The sequence below is a fragment of the Cricetulus griseus genome, chromosome 2, assembly GCF_003668045.3.
Source record: "Cricetulus griseus strain 17A/GY chromosome 2, alternate assembly CriGri-PICRH-1.0, whole genome shotgun sequence".
NCBI classification, from domain to species: domain Eukaryota; kingdom Metazoa; phylum Chordata; class Mammalia; order Rodentia; family Cricetidae; genus Cricetulus; species Cricetulus griseus.
The window spans coordinates 243379071-243400379 of NC_048595.1; the positions used below are offsets into that span (position 1 = coordinate 243379071).

Here is a 21309-nt window from a genome sequence, read left to right on the forward strand (position 1 = left end):
ATTCCTCTTAGGGTTCTCCTTGTTACCTAGCTTTTCTGTGGCTGTGGATTGTAGCCTGATTATCCTTTACTTTACATTTAATATCCTCTTGTAAGGGAGTACATACCATGTTTGTCTTTCTGGCTTCATTAGGGATGATTTTTTTTTCTAGTTCCATCCATTTGCTTGCAAATTTCATGATGTCATTTTTTCCATTGAGTAATACTCCATTGTATAAATGTACCATAATTCCTTTATCCATTCTTCAGTTGAGGGGCATCTAGGTTGTTTCCAGTTTCTGGCTATTACAAATAATGCTGCTATGAACATAGTTGAGCCAATGCCCTTGTGATATGATTGTGTATCCTTTGGGTATATGTCCAAGATTGGTAGGGCTGGGTCTTGAGGTAGATTGATTCCCAGTTTTCTGAGAAACCACCATACTGATTTCCAAAGTAGTTGTACAAGTCTTCACTCCAAGAAAATGAGGTTATAATATACAAAGGGTATATTTTTACTATTTACTTTTTCTCCTGTAGCTGCTAGCTTCATGTGTTTCATTGTTGGATGTTGCATCAGTCTTTTTTTTTTTTTTTTTTTTTTTTTTTTTGGTTTTTGGTTTTTTGGGACAGGGTTTCTCTGTGGCTTTGGAGGCTATCCTGGAACTATCTCTTGTAGACCAGGCTGGCCTCTGCCTCCCGAGTGCTGGGATTAAAGGCATGTGCCACCAACTCCCAGCTGCATCAGTCTTTTAACAATCCTTTATTTATGGAAATTTTATCCCAAGATTACATGTATGTTTATGAGTTGGGGATCTTGACATACATGTTGCCTCTAGGAATGCATCCTTGGAGATTTACATGGATGAAGTGCAACGTTGCCCATATGATGCTATATTTACTTAAATAATTACAGTTATCATTAGCTTTATTCACCATGAATATAATCTATGTCCAGTGATTGACTATATTACAGTGTTGCTTCCCTTTTATGAAATTGCAGTTTGTGGGTAGTTGTGCAATAATGGCCTCATGTGCATTTGATTGGCTTGAAGCTGACTAGTTATTCTTTAGTTTTCACTAGTATTTGTTTCCTGGAAAATTTGACAATTCTTGCCCTGTCTCTTTGGTTTCTTTATAAAACTGTTTGCTTGTTTGTTCTTTACCAATTCCTGAATAGTCTTTTTCATTATCGAGTAATTGCCTTTTATGTGTTTAACAACAGGGTTTTCTTAAAATAGTTGATACTCTTAGTTACTTTGGAAGAACCCATATAGGATATGCACAGTGTTCTGCATTGGTGTATTTATCATTCTTATTCCTCCTTGTATGGTATAGTTATCATGATCATTGAAGAGACCATGGCTGCAGTAATGAGTTAGTGATGTGGGTTGTGACCATTTACTTCTATAGAATGGGTTTGCCTTCATCCCCTGTGAAGTCAAAGAGAACACCCACAGACATAACCAAGATCTGCTTGTAGCCATGGACCATTGTTCTACTGGGAATGTAGAAATCCTTGCCTTTAGTAAGGCCCACTGTGGCCTGCTCACCGGGAAAACAGAGTATTGCCTTGTTTCCGGGCATGGGTTATAAGCAGGCTGGTCAGGAAATGTCTGGTGATTTTTGTTATATTGTCTTTCGGGAATGTATCTAAGCTCTTTTTGTGTTTGTTTGCTTTGTTGGTTGGTTGGTTGGTTGGTTGGTTGGTTGGTTGGTTGGTTGGTTGGTTTGAGAGTGAATCTTGCTATGTGGCTCCTATTGGTCTTGAATTTGAAAACCATCTGCTTCCTGAGTTCTGAGATTATAGCATGTACAACAACTGTCTTAATCTAGTATATTATTTATTTTTTAGTTTTTCATTTTGTGTGTGTGTATCATATGTGTATGGTGTGTGTGCGTGTGCGTGTGCGTGTGCGTGTGCGTGTGCGTGTGCGTGTGTGTGTGTGTGTGTGTGTGTGTGTATTTAAGTATGTAAGTACAGGCATATGTCCCATAATATAGAGGTCAAAGGACAACCTCAGGACCTCACTTGAGACAGGGTATTGTTTGCTGTGTTTCAGAAGCCAGGTTAGCTGGCCAGTGAGCTTCTGGGGGATGTCCTGTCTCAGCCTTCCATCTTGTGGTGGGAGCACTGGTAATATAGACGTGTGTGACTGTGCATGCTCTATGTGTATTCTAGGGATTTGAATTCATGGTCTCAAATTCAGGGTCTCATGCTTGCAAAGCAAACATTTTACCTACCAAGCCTTCTCCTCAACCTTAGCCCAGAAATTTAAGGTACTTTAAATTGTATATTCTGTGCCTCATGTTAAGCATCTTTTGTTTTAAAAAATGTCCGATTTTACCATCAAGTCTATCAGATGAGAAAACTTAGTTTTGGAATGCTTGAGTTGCTTGCACATTCAGTTATGGGAGGTTTGTATTGGATCTTAGAACACTGGTTCGTATGACACTATGTGCTTAGATCAGAGTGTAATGTGTGTGTCTGTATAACTTGTCCCTATGTATGAAGCATCTATTGTGTGCTAGACAGTCTGGATGCTAAAGGCCTGTCAGTGAGTAAAACAGATGTTTACATCTGTAGAGTGAATGTTTAGTGAGGAAAGACATAAGGTAAAGATGTGAGTTAAAAGGAAAGGTTAAGTGCTTTGAACAATAGCAATAACAAAAACACACTGCATGCTGGAGGGGGACTGTCTGTATGAGGAGATTAACTAGGGACCAGGTAGGTTTGCAGGACTTAATGGTTGAGCTGATACTTGAACTCATCATTGAAACAACTGGCAGAATGCACCTTGCATTTTTGACTGGGGAAAGACATAGAGAGGGCTGTCAGATGGCAGCTCATTTGAGGTATTAGAGGTGAGGAGGAGCCAGTGTCAGATTAGATCAGCGTCACTGGCCATTGTAAAGCCTTTGAACATGGCTAGCACAAGAGTTTGTCTGGAGGCTTCACAGTGACACTGCAGAAGCAGAGGATACATGGTTTTAGATGTGTCAAAATGATTAGACTGGAGGATGTGTGCAAGGGAGCAGATACAGTCGATAGACCATGGCGCGTGTTGCATTAAAAGGCCAGTAAAGAGGAAGGTGAGAAGAGGCAGGGCTGGTAGATAGTAGGCTTATGGAATCAGCATGCTGGAGAGAAGGAGCTGCTTGCATAGGAGATGACCTTTGTAAGTGATGTGTTGCGCATGACAGGACTTGTGCATGAGGCACAGTATGTAACATACTCTAGGAGCATGCCGTCATGGCCCAAGGGTGAAGTCATTTTGGGGAGCAGTGGAAGGATCAACCCCTTTTGTATTGAAATCCTCAGGAATTAAGACAGGAGTCTGGGTGAGCAAGGTAAGGGTGAGCCAAGAGCTAGCTATAGCTATCAAAAGAGGCAAGTGTGGCCGAGGTACCAGAATGCTTACAACTGCCCTGGACAGAGGAGATGGTTTTTGGTACTTTCTGCACATCAGTTCCTCCAGTGCCCACTCAGACTTCATGTCAGAATTTGCCCTTTCTTTTCTTAAGTTCCTGAGTGCCTCGAGTTCTAACCTCTGTAGTGTTTATTATCTGACTGGGTCTTCTTGTTCTGTTGTGGTCTTCGTTTCCACATTTTAGGATCATCTTTTGTGTGGTTGCAGTGCCTCTTTTTCATCCTAAGGGGTGACTTTGATTTTCTGGTCAAGAGGTTGATGTGTAGAAAAGATAACGACTATTTACCCTGCTCAAGAACCCCTCTTCACCAGTCTGTGCTCCGCCCAGGGCAGGGGAAGTGATTTAATTACTTTCTTCTTTGCCTCCTATGATTGTCTTGGCTTTGGAGGGTTGGTCCTAAGTTCTGATCATTCTATAATATTAGTGTCCCAAGATACACAGCTGCCTCTTTCCAAGCTGTTCCTTTCTTGGAAACAGCTAGCCTTCCATTTAAGTTCACACCTCCTCTACCCACCTGCTTTGGCAGACTGCCCTGTTCTTTACTGCCCAGCACTAGCCAGTGGGAGGGGAATCTCCCTGTCTTTCTTCTCTGTTTCTCTTCCTCTTTCAAGTTGGAACTTAATTATGTTGCATATATACCTTGAACACGTGGTGTGGCAGAATATTATTTTAAGGTGTGTGACTTTGGTTTATGCTGCATTTATGCACAGCTCAGTAAAACTGTGATTCTTTGCTTATCTAAAACACCTGATGGTCTAATAAAGAGCTGAACGGCCAATAGCGAGGCAGAAGCAATGATAGGTGGGGCTTGCAGGCAGAGTATAAATAGAAAGAGGAAGGCAGAAAGAAGGAGGAGCAAGAGGCCAGACACCCAGCCACCCAGCCATCCAGCTACACAGCAATCCACCGAGTAAGAGTAAGATTTACAGAAGTAAGAGGACAGGAAAAGCCCCGAGGCACCAGGTTCTTTAACATTAAGAAAAGCTGGTAAGAAACAAGCCAAGCTAAGGCCGGGCATTCATAACTGAGAATAAACCTCTGTGTATGATTCGTTTGGCAGCTGGGTAGTGGGCCCCCAAGATAAAAATATTTCTTACAATTCAGGGTCTAAAGATAATTGCGTACAATATTTTTATAGTGATTTTGTACAGGCAGAAAAAATCATAGTTCGCAGTTTTCTTCTTGTGTCAGTGTGTACCTGTTCAAAATGAGCTTTGAATGAGCTTTGAATTGGGATTAGGGATGTTGCATTCAGAGTGGGGTTGTGTGTGTGACAGCAGCTCTTCCTCCTTTACGTGACTCAGCATTTGTTGTGGTCCCCTCCCTGCCTAGCCATGTGGTTGGTCACCTGCCTGGTGTCCGCTTCTTTCTGGCCCTTTGGCCTACGATTATCCCATCTTAAGTTTATTTGAATTCCTCTGGCAATATAAGTAATATAGATTTCCTACCCCTACCCTTCATGTCTGTTCTGTGCACCTGGACAGATGGAGGGAAGGAGGCAAAGATGCAGAATCAAGCTTCTACTGCATCCCCCAAAGAAGCAGACAGCTGTCTGTAGTAACTTAGAAACACTTGGTGGTGAGCACAGCTCAGCCCCGGGACAGAGGTTCAGAAATCATTGCCATATATGCTTGAGGTGAGCCGGTGACACTGATTGTCCTCTGCTGCTGCTTTCAGACAGAATGCCTGGGCTACCTCCTGTGTGAGAGAGAAGGGGGGTGGGGGTATCACAAGCAATCTGATATCGAGAATGCTGGATTACTACTGCAAGGTGTAGGACACCCCCACAGCCTCGTCCTTCTCTGTTGGCTTCTCACCCAGGTCCACTTTGCAGAGCCAGGACCTCACCAAACAACTCAGCCATTTACCCAAGAGCAGAGCAGTTCAGCAGAGCGTGTGTTATAACAGGAATGCAAAATCCCCTTGCCAAGAGGTGCAGCCTGTCATGTCTGCTTTTCTGGAAATCCAGTTTAAAACAAAAAACAAACAAAACCTAGTTTTATTAATAACCAGACCCACAGAATTACCGCTGTTACTACAGGGTAGCAGTAAACTGCTGGTATTTGCTATTTTGCTGACTTACATACATATCTTTCTCCCTGGGGTGGGGAGCCGATGAGAAACCTAGACATGTTCTAGACCTAGGATTGTTTATAGACAAAGGGTGGTATGTCTGGATGCAGGGATGCTGAGCTGGCAGCAGACGGCTGAAAGCTAGCAACTGGGCCTCTGGAGGCAAAGGCTTCTTTTTCTTCTCCACCAGGCAATGCCCTCCATGGTTTGCTTGAAGCCTCCCAAATGATTGGTTCCTTTCTGCTGAAGTCACAAGACAGGACAAGAGATAAGATAAAACACTTTGAAAAGAGGCCACTAAGTTTTCATCAGCTAGTGCGTGTGGGTGTGCATGAGTGTGTGTGTGTGTGTGTGTTGTGTGTGTGTGTGTGTGTGTGTGTGTGTGTGTGTGTGTCGGAAACTTCCCTGTGTGATCTGCTTTTTTTCTTTTTTTTTTTTTTTTGGAATTAGAGTACAGTTTTACCGATATTAAATGGACGAAGTTCGTTTGACTTTTTCCCTTAAACCTCTTTTGTGTTGAAACTTACACATTTTCAACTAAGTGAGCATTCCCATTGCACCTCATGTTCCACGATAAACCCGAGTGTCAGCTCTCACAAGTAAATGTCTTGCATTCTTACAGAGATCTAGGTCATTTCCAGTTTTCCCATACTTTCTCTTATAATACTCCTAACCACCCTGTAACACAGGGAGAAACTGATAGATGATGGGAGATTTGAGTCTTTTAATGTTTAAGGTTTATTCTAGTTTTGTTTCAATTATGCTACTTGTAACAGCTGCTGAGTACATGCCACTGTCAGGTTCTAGCTGACTCACACCTCCTAATTAAGATGTAACTCTCATGTTCCTGTTGATATATTTATCATTACCTCTAATTCTGGCAGTATATTGTAGATTATTTGTTGTAGTTAAGCTGACTATTGCTATGATGAAACACCACGGCCAAAAGCAACTTGGGGAGGAAAGGATTTATTGGGTTTACACATCCTGAATCACAGTCCTTTGAGGGACGCCAAGGTAGGAACTCAAACCAGGCAGGAATCTGGAGGCAGGAGCTGACGCAGAGGCCGTGGAGTAGTGCTGCTTACTGGCTTGCTTTTTTGAGACAGGGTTTCTCTGTGTAGCTTTGGAGCCTATCGCTCTGGAGACCAGGCTGGCCTTGAACTCACAGGGATCCACCTGCCTCTGCCTCCTGAGTGCTGGGATTAAAGGCGTGTGACACCAATGCCCGGCTGCTCAGCCTGCTTTTTTATAGAAGCCAGGACCTCCATGCAGGGTTGATTCCACCCACAATGGGCTGAGACCTCTCCCATTAAACACTACTTTAAAAAATGTGCTCTGTGCTTGCCTACAGCTTGATATCATGGAGGCATTTTTCTCAATTGAGAGTCTCTCTTGCTAACGATTCTAGCTTGTGTCAAATTGACAGAAACTAACCAAGACATTAATGCTACTGAATTTCCCTCAAGCATGAGTCGCAATGGCTAATAAGGATATTTTGACTATTTACTTCTGACTCATAAGAGAGAATGACAACCTTGTAACGTGAGGTGCTTGCTTCTGTTAGTGCCTGTGTGTTGGCTCTCGCTGTCCCCATAGAAGCTGCTTCTCCACATTGTTTTCAGCCAGAGTTAATGATAAGTGGGAACCGGGTGGTTTCTGTGCTTGAAGATGCCAAGTAGTTGTGGCTGGAATGATGAGGTCAATGCCCAGAGTCAGCAGCAGGAAGTGGAGTCACATTTCCAAGCCGGCTGACTCAGGTGCCCTTGCCGGTGGCCTTTCCTGGTCGGTGTTGACTTGTCCGTCCTCTGCGGAGTGTAAGACTGAATCTGAGTGTCAGGGTCACACAAGGGTTTCACCAACCATTTTGTTTCTGACACATCGCAACTCTGTCATTCTGGATTCAGTGATGGATTTGTTTTCTGTTAAAATCCAGCGGTGGTACAGTCTGCCTTCGGCTGTTTAGGGGTTATTTGAAGGTGCTCTATGTGGGTTAGAGCAGGGTCTGTGGTCCCCAACAGCCTGTCATACTCACTTGTCAAACATTTGCAAGGGCTCTACATTCCCCAGGCTGCAACGATACATAGCCCTCATCCAGCGTACCTGCAATTTTATGACTGAAAGTGTGCACTTTGTTAAAAAGCATTTTTCCTATGTCCTAGCCCACTAGAGGGCAGCACACTCACACATACTTCACAGGAAGAGACAGCAGGAATTGCCTGTTTTTGATGAAACAATAATGCACTTTTGGGTGGATGTGTTGGAGATACTGTTGTATTTCTGTTGTGAAAAATGTAGTATATTCCATAGAGCCCCCTGCCTGGAAGTGAGCAATAGTACAGACAGTACCAAATGGCAGACGATGGCAAAAGTGATTTATTTATTTCATGTTCATGGAGAAGTCTTGATTTGCATTTTCTTCGTACGTAGTAAATTAGGAATTTCTAGAATCCCTTTTGTAATCTGAAAAGTATTCCTTAATATTGATGCTTCATGTTTTTGTTTAATGGAATTTATTCCAATTGAAATGGAATTTGACCATCCTGTAAACTCAGAACACCTTAGACCTTAAACTGAAATGGAACCATCAAGAGATGAGAGGACCATTATCAGTGGCCAGTCCCATAGCATCTTGTCCTTTCCCTGCAGACACGTTTTCCCTCAGGCGTCTTCATGAGGTATGGTCAGCAGAGCTGGGCCAAAGGAATCCCTTTAGCCAGTTATCCCCTTTCCTCTCCAAGAATGTGGGAGCCACAGGTCATAAAATAACACCATGTTTATAGAGTCTTCTACAAGGAAGGTCATCAGCAATGCCGAGTCACTAATCCAGCTTCTAAATTAACCTACCAGATAAGAATAACCTGCTCAAGCCTGTGCCTCCCAAGCACTAGTAACACATACTTTTATTGAAATTACAGGGTTTCAGCTTGATGCCCAGGTACCCTTTGTGGAAAGTTTGCAACACTGTTAAGTATTTATGGCAAATAGACTTCCTATGGAGTTGTTGGTACACTCAGGACTGAGTGGAGCTTATGAATATAGAATTTAGTTAATATTTAAGAATTCAGAACAGGGATGGTAGCTTTTCTATTAAGGCATTTGATAGTCAATACTTCAGGCTTTTTCAGGCAATGCAGGATTTCCTACAAATTCTTCATTTTGTTGTTTGTATTTACTCTTTGTATTTAATAGCCATCTTAGATGGAAAACTATAAAACAAGATCCTGAGCTTATCAGGGTATTTGATGACCTTGGTACAGGAAGGTAGTGATAGTGGTGTGTAAAATGATGACTCTAGAATTTTGTTAGCCCATAGCACCATGGGAAACAAAAGCAGGATAGTTTCATCTGCATAGAGTGGGCCTTGCCATGCTCTGGTGGTGCATGGAACTCATTGGGGGTGCTGGGTGCACAGAACCTCCCCTTGGCGCCTCTCCATTGCTTCTTCAAGTTAGGCACACTTGACTTTTGTCTCCTAGTGTTCATCACACACTCAGACCATGAAGGGACCTTTTTTTCAGTATGTCTACCACACTGAAATAATACAAATAATACAATAAGCCAGAAAATCACTAGTTTAATCCTAGCTCCTTTACCAAATAAATAGAGTTTCTTGGACATCAGTTATTCTCTATAACTATCAATGTCTTTGTAAAATGAGATCGAGTCAGTATCATATACATATATGTGTATATATGTATACACACACATGTAAATGGAATGGATTTGGTAATTTCAGATTTATTTTTCCATGCACCTTTTTCTAGTGTTTGAAGATTTAGTTGATTTTCAAGCATACACCTCCTACTCGAGTCAAAGGATACTGCAGAATTGCTGTTCATATCCAGAACAGAGGTTAGCCAGGAATTACTGAATGAGTGAATTAATTACAATTGAGCACTTAGCAATTTTAAACTCACCCCCTACTGTTGTGTTTTAGAAATGCATGCTATTTCTTATATAATTGATCTATCCAGTACATTTTTTATAGTTATGTTATAAAAATATCCACTGAGTATCAGTACTATGATCAGTCCTGTAATGACTGATTTAGAAACAGATAAAATACAGTTCTAGTTCTTGCCTATAAGGAGTTTACTTTCTACTTGTGGTGTATAGTGGTAATCTGGCCATTTTATTCTGCATCTAAGTACAGAATTAGATAGCTGAGTCTCCAAACTAGACAATGCCCTTCTATTCCCTATCCCCCACCAATAGAGGTGTTACCCCATTGGCGCTCTGGGGAGTGTCCTCCAGAAGAACACAGATATGTTAGGTTCTTGTTTGAATCTTTTTTTTTTTTCAGCATCTGTTTCTCTGAATCCTCACTGGGTCTTCATGATACTTTTCTTCCTTTTCTGGGCTTGATGCTCTGTCCCATGTCTTCCCCTCTGTCTGCATCCATGCATCCTCTAAGACAACAGCATAGTTCTACTCTCAGTGCAGTCCCTGGAGCACAGGAAAGAGATTGCTGCCGTTTTGGACATGAGCAAGTTTCACATGTCAATGTTCCCACTCAATTTTTCTTGGAAAATCAGTCTGTTGCTGTTCCTGATCAGCCAGAAACAAACCATTTACTTTTTCATTTTTTCAATTATTATTATTATCTATCATTATTCCTTTGTTTTTCTTTCTTTTCATCATTTAATTACCTAATTGCTTCTAATGTAATATTTTCTGTGGCTGTAACTTTTGTAACAATTATTCATTAATTTTCTATTACGATAGCTGTGGAAATCCAAAGGACTCTGAATCAACTTGGAACACCTCAGGATTCACCAGAACTGAGGCAACAGCTGTGAGTTTTGCTTTTTTGGTTTTTTTTCTTGTTGTTTGTTTGTTTGTTTGTTTGTGGTTTTTGGAATCAGGGTTTCTCTGTGTAACTGCCCTGGTTGTTCTAGAACTCGCTCTGTAGACCAGGATGGCTTCAAACTCACAGAGATCTGCCTGGCTCTGACTTCTAAGTGCTGGGATGCTGGGATTAAAGACCTGTGCACCAGCCACCCAGCTTTTTTTTTTTTAAGTATTTTTTTTAAGATTTATTTCTTTATTGTGTATATACTATTCTGTCTGTATGTATGCTTGCAGGCCAGAAGAAGGCCCCAGATCTCATTACAGATGGTTGTGAGCCACTATGTGGTTGCTGGGAATTGAACTCAGGACCTCTGGAAGAGCAGCCAGTGCTCTTAACCTCTGAGCCAACAGCCCTCAACTTTTTTTTTTTCAGACAGAAACAAGAGAAAACCATTTTATTTACTTATTTTTATTTTTGGTTTCTCGAGACAGGGTTTCTCTGTGTAGTTTGGAGCCTATCTTAGCACTGGCTCTGGAGACCACGCTGGCCTCGAACTCACGGAGATCTGCCTGCCTCTGCCTCCCGAGTACTGGGATTAAAGGCATGCGCCACCAACGCCCAGCAGAGAAAACCATTTCTATGATGCTTTTATAGTAGGATTTTATTGGAGAAAAGGCAAGAGGATTGCTGAGAATGTAAAGCCATCCTGAGCTACAGAGTAAGTTCCAGATCATCTTGGGCTACACAGTGAAACTCTGTCAAAACTTCCAAATACACACACATACACATGCACACCACACACACACACACACACACACACACACACACACACACTACATATGTATCAGTAAATATGCCAGTAGAGGAACAGTAATAGTACTTTGTGTGTTTTATAGATTTCATAGTGTTTGTCATCTTTTCTCACCTGAACTTTGTAAAATTTGAGTGATGCTCACACACAGAACCATTTCTAATTGCTCATAAGGGAAATTTCTCTTTTAGGGCCTTGATGATCTGCCCAATACTATTCAGAACCTTTTGAGTTCTCAGCACTTTAACTAGCTACAGATTACAAGTGATACACCCCCCCCCACACACACATATATATACACACACACAGAGACACAGACACACATATGCACACAGACTCACAAACACACACATGCACAAACACACATACACATATATATGTACACACAAACATACATGCACACACATAGCATTATCTCCATATAACAATTAGCTAGAATACAAGTACAAAGAAGATATGGAAAGATACAGAATATAAACTCATGTTTTTAAGAAGTTTGAAGTATTTGTAGTTGTCTGTAGTTCATATTTTTTCTCTACAATAAGTGTTGGGGTGAATCATAGCTAATACACAAACATTCATTGAAATTCAATTCAATGGAAGTTCATACTAAATAGACACATTAGTTTTGGGGCACGAACAGTGGAAATTTTGAATCCATAGACATGATCATGCATTTTGAGAACTTTGACTATCCTGTTCCAGAAACTTAGAGAAGCACGTCCAAGCAAGGGCATTTGGTGTCTAGAACTGTGAGCTGGTTATTTTTCTTCTTCACTAGCTCTATACAGGCATCTGCATCTGAGCATCTTTTTATTGTGAGCCTCACTGGCAGTTCATGTGTAACATAAGGGATGTACAAGGGAGGCCTTGGTGTCTTTTCTAAGCATCCCTTTAATGCAAGATTATATTGTTGAGTATCAAGGTTTTTCATTAAAATTCATACTCTTTTTATAAGATATCTAGGAAAATACAGGTATAGGTATAATTTAGTTCCCCCATTTTTTTTGTATTCAGGTCTATTTATAAGGAAGCTCTGTTAGATTTTCCACAGCAAGTTTAATAACTAGTAAATTTGTACTGTCACTACTTCTCCTCCATCTTTGTGTTTGTGGAACATAAGTATTCACATAAAGAAATAAGACATACAAGATGTACCTCACACCTGGGCACTGGACAAAAACAAATAGTCTTTCTTTCTCAGATGACGTCCTAGGGGAGACACAGATAAGAGCTATAGACATTTTCAGTCTCTCAAATATAAAGGACCAGACCGCCATCACTGTCCTGACTACATGCCCTTCTCACTGAAGTCATTTTCATCTGTAGCTATTGATCTATACTTATAGGTAATCACAATTCATGTTTCTCCAAGAGTGGTTATTTTAGGTAATGAAGACCCTTCTATGTCATAGTTCTTAGTATTTATCAGAAAAACAGAACCTAAAGATTTGGTTTGGCAGAAGAAATTGACCACATGTTCAGAAAACTGAGTACTTTCACTGTTTATAGTTTGTTACTATAAATACCCAGACAAAAAGACTAGTTCTTCTACAACCATTTACTAAGGTTGACACAAGTGGTGGAGTTTTTCTTTGACAATAATGTATTTGTGCCTTCTGTTTCTCTTTTTGTTTTTTCTTTTCACTTTAGGCAGCAGAAGCAGCAATATACTAACCAACTTGCGAAAGAAACAGATAAGTACATTAAAGAGTTTGGATCACTGCCCACCACCCCCAGTGAACAGGTACCAGGCTTTCCAATGCATGCTTTGATGTACTGAATGTAAAAGAAATTAAATGCATGGCCAGATCTTTGAGTGGCGATGCTACAAAGGAAGTTAGGCAACCAAAAACATTGAATTTGAGATTAGTTACCAGAACTCAGAACCATATTTAGTTGTTCAGGTAGTATCATGTGGTCGCACAAAGCAGAAATTATTTCCATGTAGTTGCCCTGACCCATAATTAAGTACGTGCTGAGAAAATGCCTCCTGGTGTAATTGCATCCTGGCTTTGCAGGGCTATTGCCCCCCCCACACACACCCACACCCACATGCACATACTCAAGATGTGCCTAGGGGCACAAGTTAGCTTCTTGCTTGCTTAGTGTATAGGTTTTATTTGCCTAAAAGGAGGATTACCTAAATTTCTCCTTAAGACCATGACCCACTTATCAGCCACTACTAAAGTCTAAGGTGAGAAATCCTGCACAGTGGGCCATTTGCCTCAAGATAAAAGCGCAAGGGTTCGAACCCATTATAAAGGTTCCTGAGAGTTCATCTGATGGTTTCTGTAACTGGGGACTGAGTGGCGATTTTAGAATTAAAGAAAGAGCCAAAGAATTGGAAGCAACTACTGCAGATGTGGTGAGCTTCTCAGTTTGAGTCAGTCTCTCCCTTTCCTCTAGCGTCAAAGAAAGATACAGAAGGACCGATTAGTGGCAGAATTCACAACATCACTGACAAACTTTCAGAAGACCCAGAGGCAAGCTGCTGAGAGAGAGAAAGAGTTTGTTGCTCGAGTGAGAGCCAGCTCCAGGGTATCGGTGAGTATTGTGAGTGGCATTGACATCGTCCTAATGTATAAAGTTGAGATCTGTGACACTCTTAAATCTGTGACCATTTAAGGGGATCTCACCCCAGGTTTTAAGAAAACTCATGTTGTGTATTGTTGTAGTTACTCCTTGTGGAGCAATAGCAAAGTACAGACTCCATAAAAACAGAAAAACCTGTCTTGTCAAAGGTTAAAGGTCAAGTCCAGGTGGCCTTTTCATTGCAAGTCGGTTTGAGGCTTGGTGCTTGGGTTTGTGCCAGGGTTTGGTGATGAACTCAGGGCATGTGCCAAGGGATTCGGAAAGTGAATATGAGCCTGGAAAGGATAAAGTAAACTTTTGTGTTAGTCTAGTTTTTAATTCTTACAGGATCCACCATTAGCTGATATTTCACTCACAATGACAGTAAAATTATATTTATTATTTGGTCCTTGTAATAGTGAATTCCATCCTCATCAGTTTAAGTTATTATTTTGTCACTACTTAAGCAGTTAGTTGACCTAGAAAATTAGAACAAGAACTTATCCTTTCCTGCTGCCATTGCAGCTGCACACACCCATATGTATGCATACACATACACACACACTCACACGCATGCACACACACATGAACACACACCCACCCAAAATACAGATCCACCATCTTAAGGGGACATTTGTGTGTTGTTTGCTTTTCCTTATTCTTGCTTTCTTTCTGTCTTTTAACTAAAATTTTCAGGGTGGTTTTCCTGAAGACAGCTTGAAAGAAAAGAATCTTGTGTCCTGGGAAAGGTAAGAATAAAAAGAAACAGTTTGTAAATCAAAAGATAATTTTTCAAGTTTCATCTATTATACTTCATGAAGCAGAACTCATGAAAGCTTGTGTTATATTATTGCATAAACAGCTTATTATTTGTAGAGAAATAATAAATTTGGGAAAATTAAGTATTTATAAACTATTTTAAATGCAATATGTAAATAGATCACCCAAATAAACTTATTTATTTAATTTTAAGAATAAAATATTTATATGTGAAATTGGCAAGTATAATTTTTAATACTTAAGTGAACTTGAATCTATATATGATGAAATCATGAGTATAATGAAAATGAGATAAAGTTTGGATAAAATAAATATTTATACTTAGAAGTTTTTATTTGTTTATTGAGGTTTTTTGGAGGCAAGATCTCACTGTTTTGTCCAGGCTAGCCGGGGATTCACCGTGTAGCCAAGACTAACTAATTCCAGATCTTTCTGCCTCAGCTGGGATTACAGGCATGTACCACTATGCCTAACCTATTTTAGCACTTTTTAAAATGAGCAATATTCTGGTCTTGAGGATCAAAATGTCCCATGTAGTGGATAAGACATCTTCCTTCTGTATTTATTTTTATAGCCAAACACAGCCTCAAGTGCAGGTCCAAGATGAAGAAATTACAGAAGATGACCTACGCCTTATTCATGAGAGAGAGTCTTCAATCAGGCAGCTGGAAGTAAGCCTTACAGGCATGCCCCACTGCTGCCCTGTTCTTTGAGCATGTTCACAGAACTGGATAATGCCGGGGAAGAAAACTCTAAGAACATCTGTCAGTTTGGTGAAATTTCTAGTTGTAGAATTTGGAATAATTCCTGTGTAAGCAATGATGCTGTTGGTGGTAGGGGGAGAGGTCGTATTCCATCCACAGTGTTAAATCATCCACAGTTCTTTCAGTGTTGAGAAAACACCATTCTAGAAATACTCATCTGTCCAGGGAGTCTGGGGAACTGACATCCTTCAGCCCGAACACACCATCCCGCCATGAGTAAGACTTTTACAACAGCATTAAAAGAACTGTGCTGCTTTTTTTGGGTGTCTCTTGTATTACAGAGATGAAGGATTTCTTAAGTTGTAGTTCTTGTGGAACCAATCTGGCCCCTAAAAAGTGGGCTAATAATAGTTACCAGTAGCTACAGTTCACTCAAGGTCTTCCATGTGCCAAAGCACTGGGATAACTATTAATTTTCTCATTCTGTCTTCTTAAAAGCTACTTACACTTGCTAACTATGACACTTTACAGATAGGGAAACTAAAGCCACGATAGGTGTGCAAACTTCCTTACACAGTTAAATGAAGTCTTTAATCGGTGAAAAAGAAATAGGTATATAATTAAGAAAAGTAAAGCTGTAATTTCTTTTGCCAATAAATTTATAATTTGTTTACCCACTAATGACATTTAAAATTTCACTATAGTCTGTTGGGTATTCAAATTTGTTAATGTAGGGTTTTACACTTATACATAATGTCTTATTCATTGAAATTGTCAAACTGATGACAAACTGGTGAATTTTTTATTGAAATATAATAATATCCATATTCTTTAAGAAAATATATCCTGTGACAAGAAAACAGGTTGGCCTTAGTGCCCCATGGCCTTGCTCCATTATCAGTCCCCAATTTCCATCTTGTTCACTTAATAAAGCAACTGTCACAGGTTTACTCTCGACAACGAGTAGCCATCTGGGAGCTCTTTTGTTAGGATTGCTTATAGTAGTATATTTTTCCAATGTTCTCCAAAATTATATATTACTTCTAATTGCATGCTTATATATGTATGAGTGGGGATAAATGTGTTCCTTTCTTTTTCTTTTGAATTTCCTCATTTGTGGGAGTGGGGAACTGAATTTCTAATAATGTATAATGTGTGCTTTTTTGGTCCTAGGCTGATATTTTGGACATTAATGAAATCTTTAAAGACTTGGGAATGATGATTCATGAGCAAGGAGATGTGATTGGTAAGTCCTGCTGGTGTGTTCTGGGCAGTAGGAGCAAGTTTCCTGCAGTTTACCTGCAGCAGCTCTTTCAAGCAAGAAACCACTTCCTTTCTGTTTCATTGGGATCCTCTGAAATCAAAGGCATAGCGTCTACAGTTTGCTGTGAAGGCCTGTGGGTCCTGGGTGGGGACTACACTTCACGGCAGTTAGGTTAATGAAAACAGAATACAATTATCAAATTCTTACTGTGAAGTTGTCCACTGTCCCATGCAAAGTAGGTAAAGCACTGTGTTTATGTGAATCATTTGAAGTGTGTTGTATTTAACAGAATCAAATACAAAGCCGAGGAACACTAAGAACTAACAGGGTAGTTTGAGTAAATAAACGTACAAAGGACTGGATGTGTTTGGACCCCTCCTTGGTCCTGAGGAGAGTGTTCTTTGAGAAGTGTTCTTTGAGGTAGACTTTTTCTATGTGATGTCGAATGTCTTTGGGCCTAGGGAGAAGAGGGTTGATGTGTTTTGCACATTGGTCTTGAGGCAGTGCAAGCTCTGGGGTTAGAAACTGACAGGAGCTTGTGCTGACACTGATCTGACATTTGCAAATTGACAGCACTTTTGTTGTGTCCAGTAGATGTAGATATGATTAAGGCCATTTGCTTATGCATTTGTATATTATCTGGATTGCGTGTTTTCCTTACATGTCTGCTGAATGAATTTTGGTGGTTTATAATTGGCTCATCAGTTCATGTTTAACAATTCTATGTGTATGTGCATTTTATTTTAAAGACAGCATAGAAGCCAATGTAGAAAGTGCAGAGGTACACGTTCAACAGGCGAACCAGCAGCTGTCAAGAGCAGCAGATTATCAGGTAACATTAACTGTAATCCGTTTTCTTTTAACTTAGAGTTTTGACTTGAAGTGGTTGCATAGGCTGACTTTAGAATTCTGTGGGAGGGGAGGATCAGAAGCATGCCAGTCAATTTAAAATTGGTTTGGGCATGTGTATTCTCATATTAATCTACAGAGATAGGAAATCATGAAGCTTGCAAGAGACTACTACTCCACACTTTTCCTGTTGTGGGAAGCAAGCATCACAGAAGGCAGGAAAACCATCCAGGTGAGGTACAAATAAAACTTGGGTCAGCACAGCTTAGCCGGTGCTGGATCAAAAACTTCTGGAGTCTGATATTCCAGAAGTTTTCACGTACTTAAACACAGTAAAACTTTGGAAAAAAAATTTCCATGTGGGAATTATTACACCAAAGCTTCAGGCATGGCTACATCAAAGTACATCTCTTTAGCAAAGCACCTGTGACCTTCACACAAGAATGAGTTCTATTGACTGGGAAGCAGTGCTCAGGAGTCTGGGCATAGGGAGGAAGGGTTTTTTTTTCTTTTCATTATTATTATTATTATTATTATTATTATTATTATTATTATTATTAATTCAAGTTAGGGAACAGGCTTGTTTCACATGTACTTCCCCTCTCCCTCTCCCTCCCCTCACCCCCATTCCTTCTACCCCACCTCCAACCTACCCCCTCCACCCCATCCACCCGCCACTCCCCAGGCAGGGTAGGGCCCCCAACCGGGGCTCCACCAAATCCACCAAATCTTCCTGTGCTGGGCCTAGGCCCCTCCCCATGTGTCCAGAGACAGAGCGCATCCCTTCAAGTGGGATGGGCTCTCGAAGTCCCCCCCACCCACCAGGGCAAAACGCCAGTCCACCTCCAGAGGCTCCCAGGAGTGCAGGGGCCTCCCCATTGGCATCCATGATCAGGGGGCTGGATCAGTCCCGTACTGGCCTCCCAAAGAGCGTCTGGGGTTGAGGGAGGAAGGGTTTGTGATACACATAAAGATGGGTTCTATTGACTGACAGACGTTGCTCAGAATTCTGGATGATTCGATGAGGGCCGGCTTTGCAGAATAGCAAAGATGACCAACTATTGACATATCCATTCCCATCTTTCCGGAGGGAAAACAGTGTCAGTTTCTTCCATCGAAGGAAAAAAAATATGTGAATTTAACAATTGAGGTTTTTCTAGTGCTGTCTGTAAACTGTGCTCCCTCTGTCCCATGGTGGTCTCTGGTGGGACAGTGATAGCCCGACATACGGAGAGACCTGTTTGGTAGCCTTTCGAAAGCCCTCGTTTCCCATCCTCCCCTTTTTCTTTTTCTTTTTCTTTTTGATTTTTTTTGTTTGTTTTTATTTTTGAGACTGTTTCTTTATGTAGCCCTGGCTATCCTGGAACTTGCTCTGTAGACCTGCAAATACTTCTCCGACCTCCACACTTGTACCATGACACATGTAACCCTACCAATCAATCAATCAGTTTACCAATCAATCTGCTTCTCTCTCTCTTTTTTTTTTTTAAGATTTTTTTATTCATGTGTACAGTATTCTGTCTGCATGTATGCCTCCAGGCCAGAAGAGGGCACCAGATCTCATTACGGATGGTTGTGAGCCACCATGTGGTTTCTGGGAATTGAACTCAGGACCTCTGGAAGAGCAGTCAGTGCTCTTAACCTCTGAGCCATCTCTCCAGCCCCTTATTTTTGATTTTTAAGACAGTTTCTCTATGTAGCCCTGGCTGTCCTGAAACTCACTGTGTAGACCAGGCTGACCTTGAACTCAGAGATCCACCTGCTTCTGCATCCCAAATGCTGGCATTAAAGGTGTGTGCCCCCACTGCCCTACTCACCGCTTTTCTTTCTTATCAGTGGTACTCCAGCCTGAAGTGACAAAGGACCTTGTACTAGGGAGGTCTCTTCAAAGTTTCTGGAAACTGTATTAGCTGGGAGTGTCATTAATCATTACATACTATGTCATCATGTGGTAGAGACCTTACAATAGATATAAATCTATTTCTCCAGGGAATCAATCTCGTGAACATGCAGAGTCCATATGTATCTATGAAATGCAACTCATGCTTCAGATACTAGACAGATGTCATGGCTGTCAACTGTTAATGACGCATGTGCTGTAGAGGTTTTTAAGAAGAAAAATCGCAAGCCCAAATACAAGGGCTGCAAACTGACTGAAGTGAACTTGAGTTGCTTTCAGCTGCTGTGGAGTCACCTCACTGAATGTGCCACTCTATCTTGTTCTTGCTTCTGCAGCGCAAATCCAGAAAAACCCTCTGCATCATCATTCTTGTCCTCGTCGTTGGACTTGTGATTATCTGTCTCATCGTATGGGGACTGAAAGGCTGAGTGGTGAGAGTGGACCGCTGCACGACGTCGTCTGGGTTCTGTAGGCAGATTCTCGAGGTCACTTTCTATTGTTATTTTAAAGGCAGTGGTGTAAAGGATGGTCCCATACTTTGTCATTTTTATTGGGGGAAGGAGGTTCTTTTGAATTCGATCTGATATTTTCTAATACTGAAGGTTTTTCTAAATACCATTGCTGGTATAATGTCCATGCTGTTTAGTTCAATGACTGTGGGGTTTTGCTCACATTGTATATGACTTTCATTTATAATTTATTTATATTGTTTGACTGAGTTTGGGGAATTATTTGAATGATGTGTGTATACCGCTTACACCTCTCTCACTGTGTAACATGAACCCAGACTATGCTATCTTATTTTTAAAACTTCAAGTTTAAATTTGATTTGTCCAGTGAGTATTCTCAAAAAAAAAACAAAACTTTAATGTACCTGTTTGTGGGATGTTTTACCCCCTGAGGTCCACAGAAGTGCAGATCATTAGAGATCTTTCATTATTGGATTGCTTTTGTCTTCTCTAAATAGAATCAGCGAACCATTTCCCAATGTGTATATATGCATTTGCTGTATATTGCATAGGAATGATAGTAAGGATAGATTGACTTCGTGTATGGTCTATTTAATTCGATGTGTCCTGAAGAAAGTACAGTTACTGTAATGTTTGGTGTAACTTGGAGGAAGTATCCAAAAACTCCATACTGTTATCTATTCTGTTTAGATGCTAAAGATTCCAATATCTTACTGCACTGAACAATCTTCATACTGTCTGGTTCTGTGTTCTACAGGATACTGATTAGGTGTGTGTCTTTGAGTCATTGCCACAAAGTAACTTTTCCACAGTTACAGGTTTGGGACATAATTTGTACACAAGTTTTGACCCTTAAATTTAGAGTTTATTTAGAGTGCTGTTTTTCCCCCCACTTAAACGGGAAACATCTTTATTGATAGTTGAGGACAGTTACACATACATATAAAGACAAACACAAGAAAATGAAGTATAGATTTGTAGCCTATGGGCTAATATTTTTCACCCTCATCATCTCCTTCAGCTCTATCTGCCCCAACCTCCTCATGCCATTTTTTTTATCATACTTCATTAGATTAAGAATCAGATGTCTGCCAATGAACTCACTTGCCTTTTTAAATCAATGTTTTAATGCACTAATCTGAATGCTGTAAAAGGAGTTGTCTTAGTTTAACATTTGTGTTTTATGATGGTCTTATATAGCAGTTTGCTAGTGAAGTCATTGTTTAATGTGGCAGGCTCTGAAGCCTTTAAATGGGAACAAGTGAAATAGTAACTAAATAATTGTATCCTTGCAAGCAGAATAAAGATGATTTCAGAGATGTCTAATAATTCTCATTCCTGTGGACTCCTTCTGTGGAACCTGGCTTCCCTCACGTTTGCTGCTGAAGGAAGCATGTGCACACTGGTGGAGCATCCTCTACTTTTCTGATTGATGCTTAACATGTTTAATTTTGGAGTATTAAATAGGTCATTTACTAATAAGGAGAAGTTGCTTCACCTCTCAGCAGAACTTTTTTTTTTTTTTTTTTTTTTTTTTTTGTAAAAGTGACAATTGAAAATGTTTCTGTGAGAGATTGGAACATTGAGGTTTTCTGGTGCCAGAGTCAGACTGATTTCGTGGTTGGAAAGAATTCCTGGAGAATTCATGCAAATGCTGCCATATCAGTGCCACCCCCTCA

The 21309-nt window shown here is 40.6% G+C and overlaps 1 protein-coding gene across 1 annotated transcript in view; it reads left to right on the forward strand.

Annotated features, from left to right (window-relative positions):
- Window positions 1-20959, forward strand: part of Stx7 (syntaxin 7) — a 39177-nt gene extending 18218 nt beyond the window's left edge. Inside the window, exons 3-10 of the mRNA XM_027402918.2 lie at window positions 10212-10281; window positions 12743-12836; window positions 13499-13636; window positions 14360-14412; window positions 15018-15114; window positions 16321-16393; window positions 17161-17243; window positions 19496-20959. Coding sequence (XP_027258719.1) covers window positions 10212-10281; window positions 12743-12836; window positions 13499-13636; window positions 14360-14412; window positions 15018-15114; window positions 16321-16393; window positions 17161-17243; window positions 19496-19588 — 701 coding nt within the window. The 3' untranslated portion in view covers window positions 19589-20959. The remainder of the gene's footprint in view (window positions 1-10211; window positions 10282-12742; window positions 12837-13498; window positions 13637-14359; window positions 14413-15017; window positions 15115-16320; window positions 16394-17160; window positions 17244-19495) is intronic.
- Window positions 20960-21309: the final 350 nt, after the last annotated feature.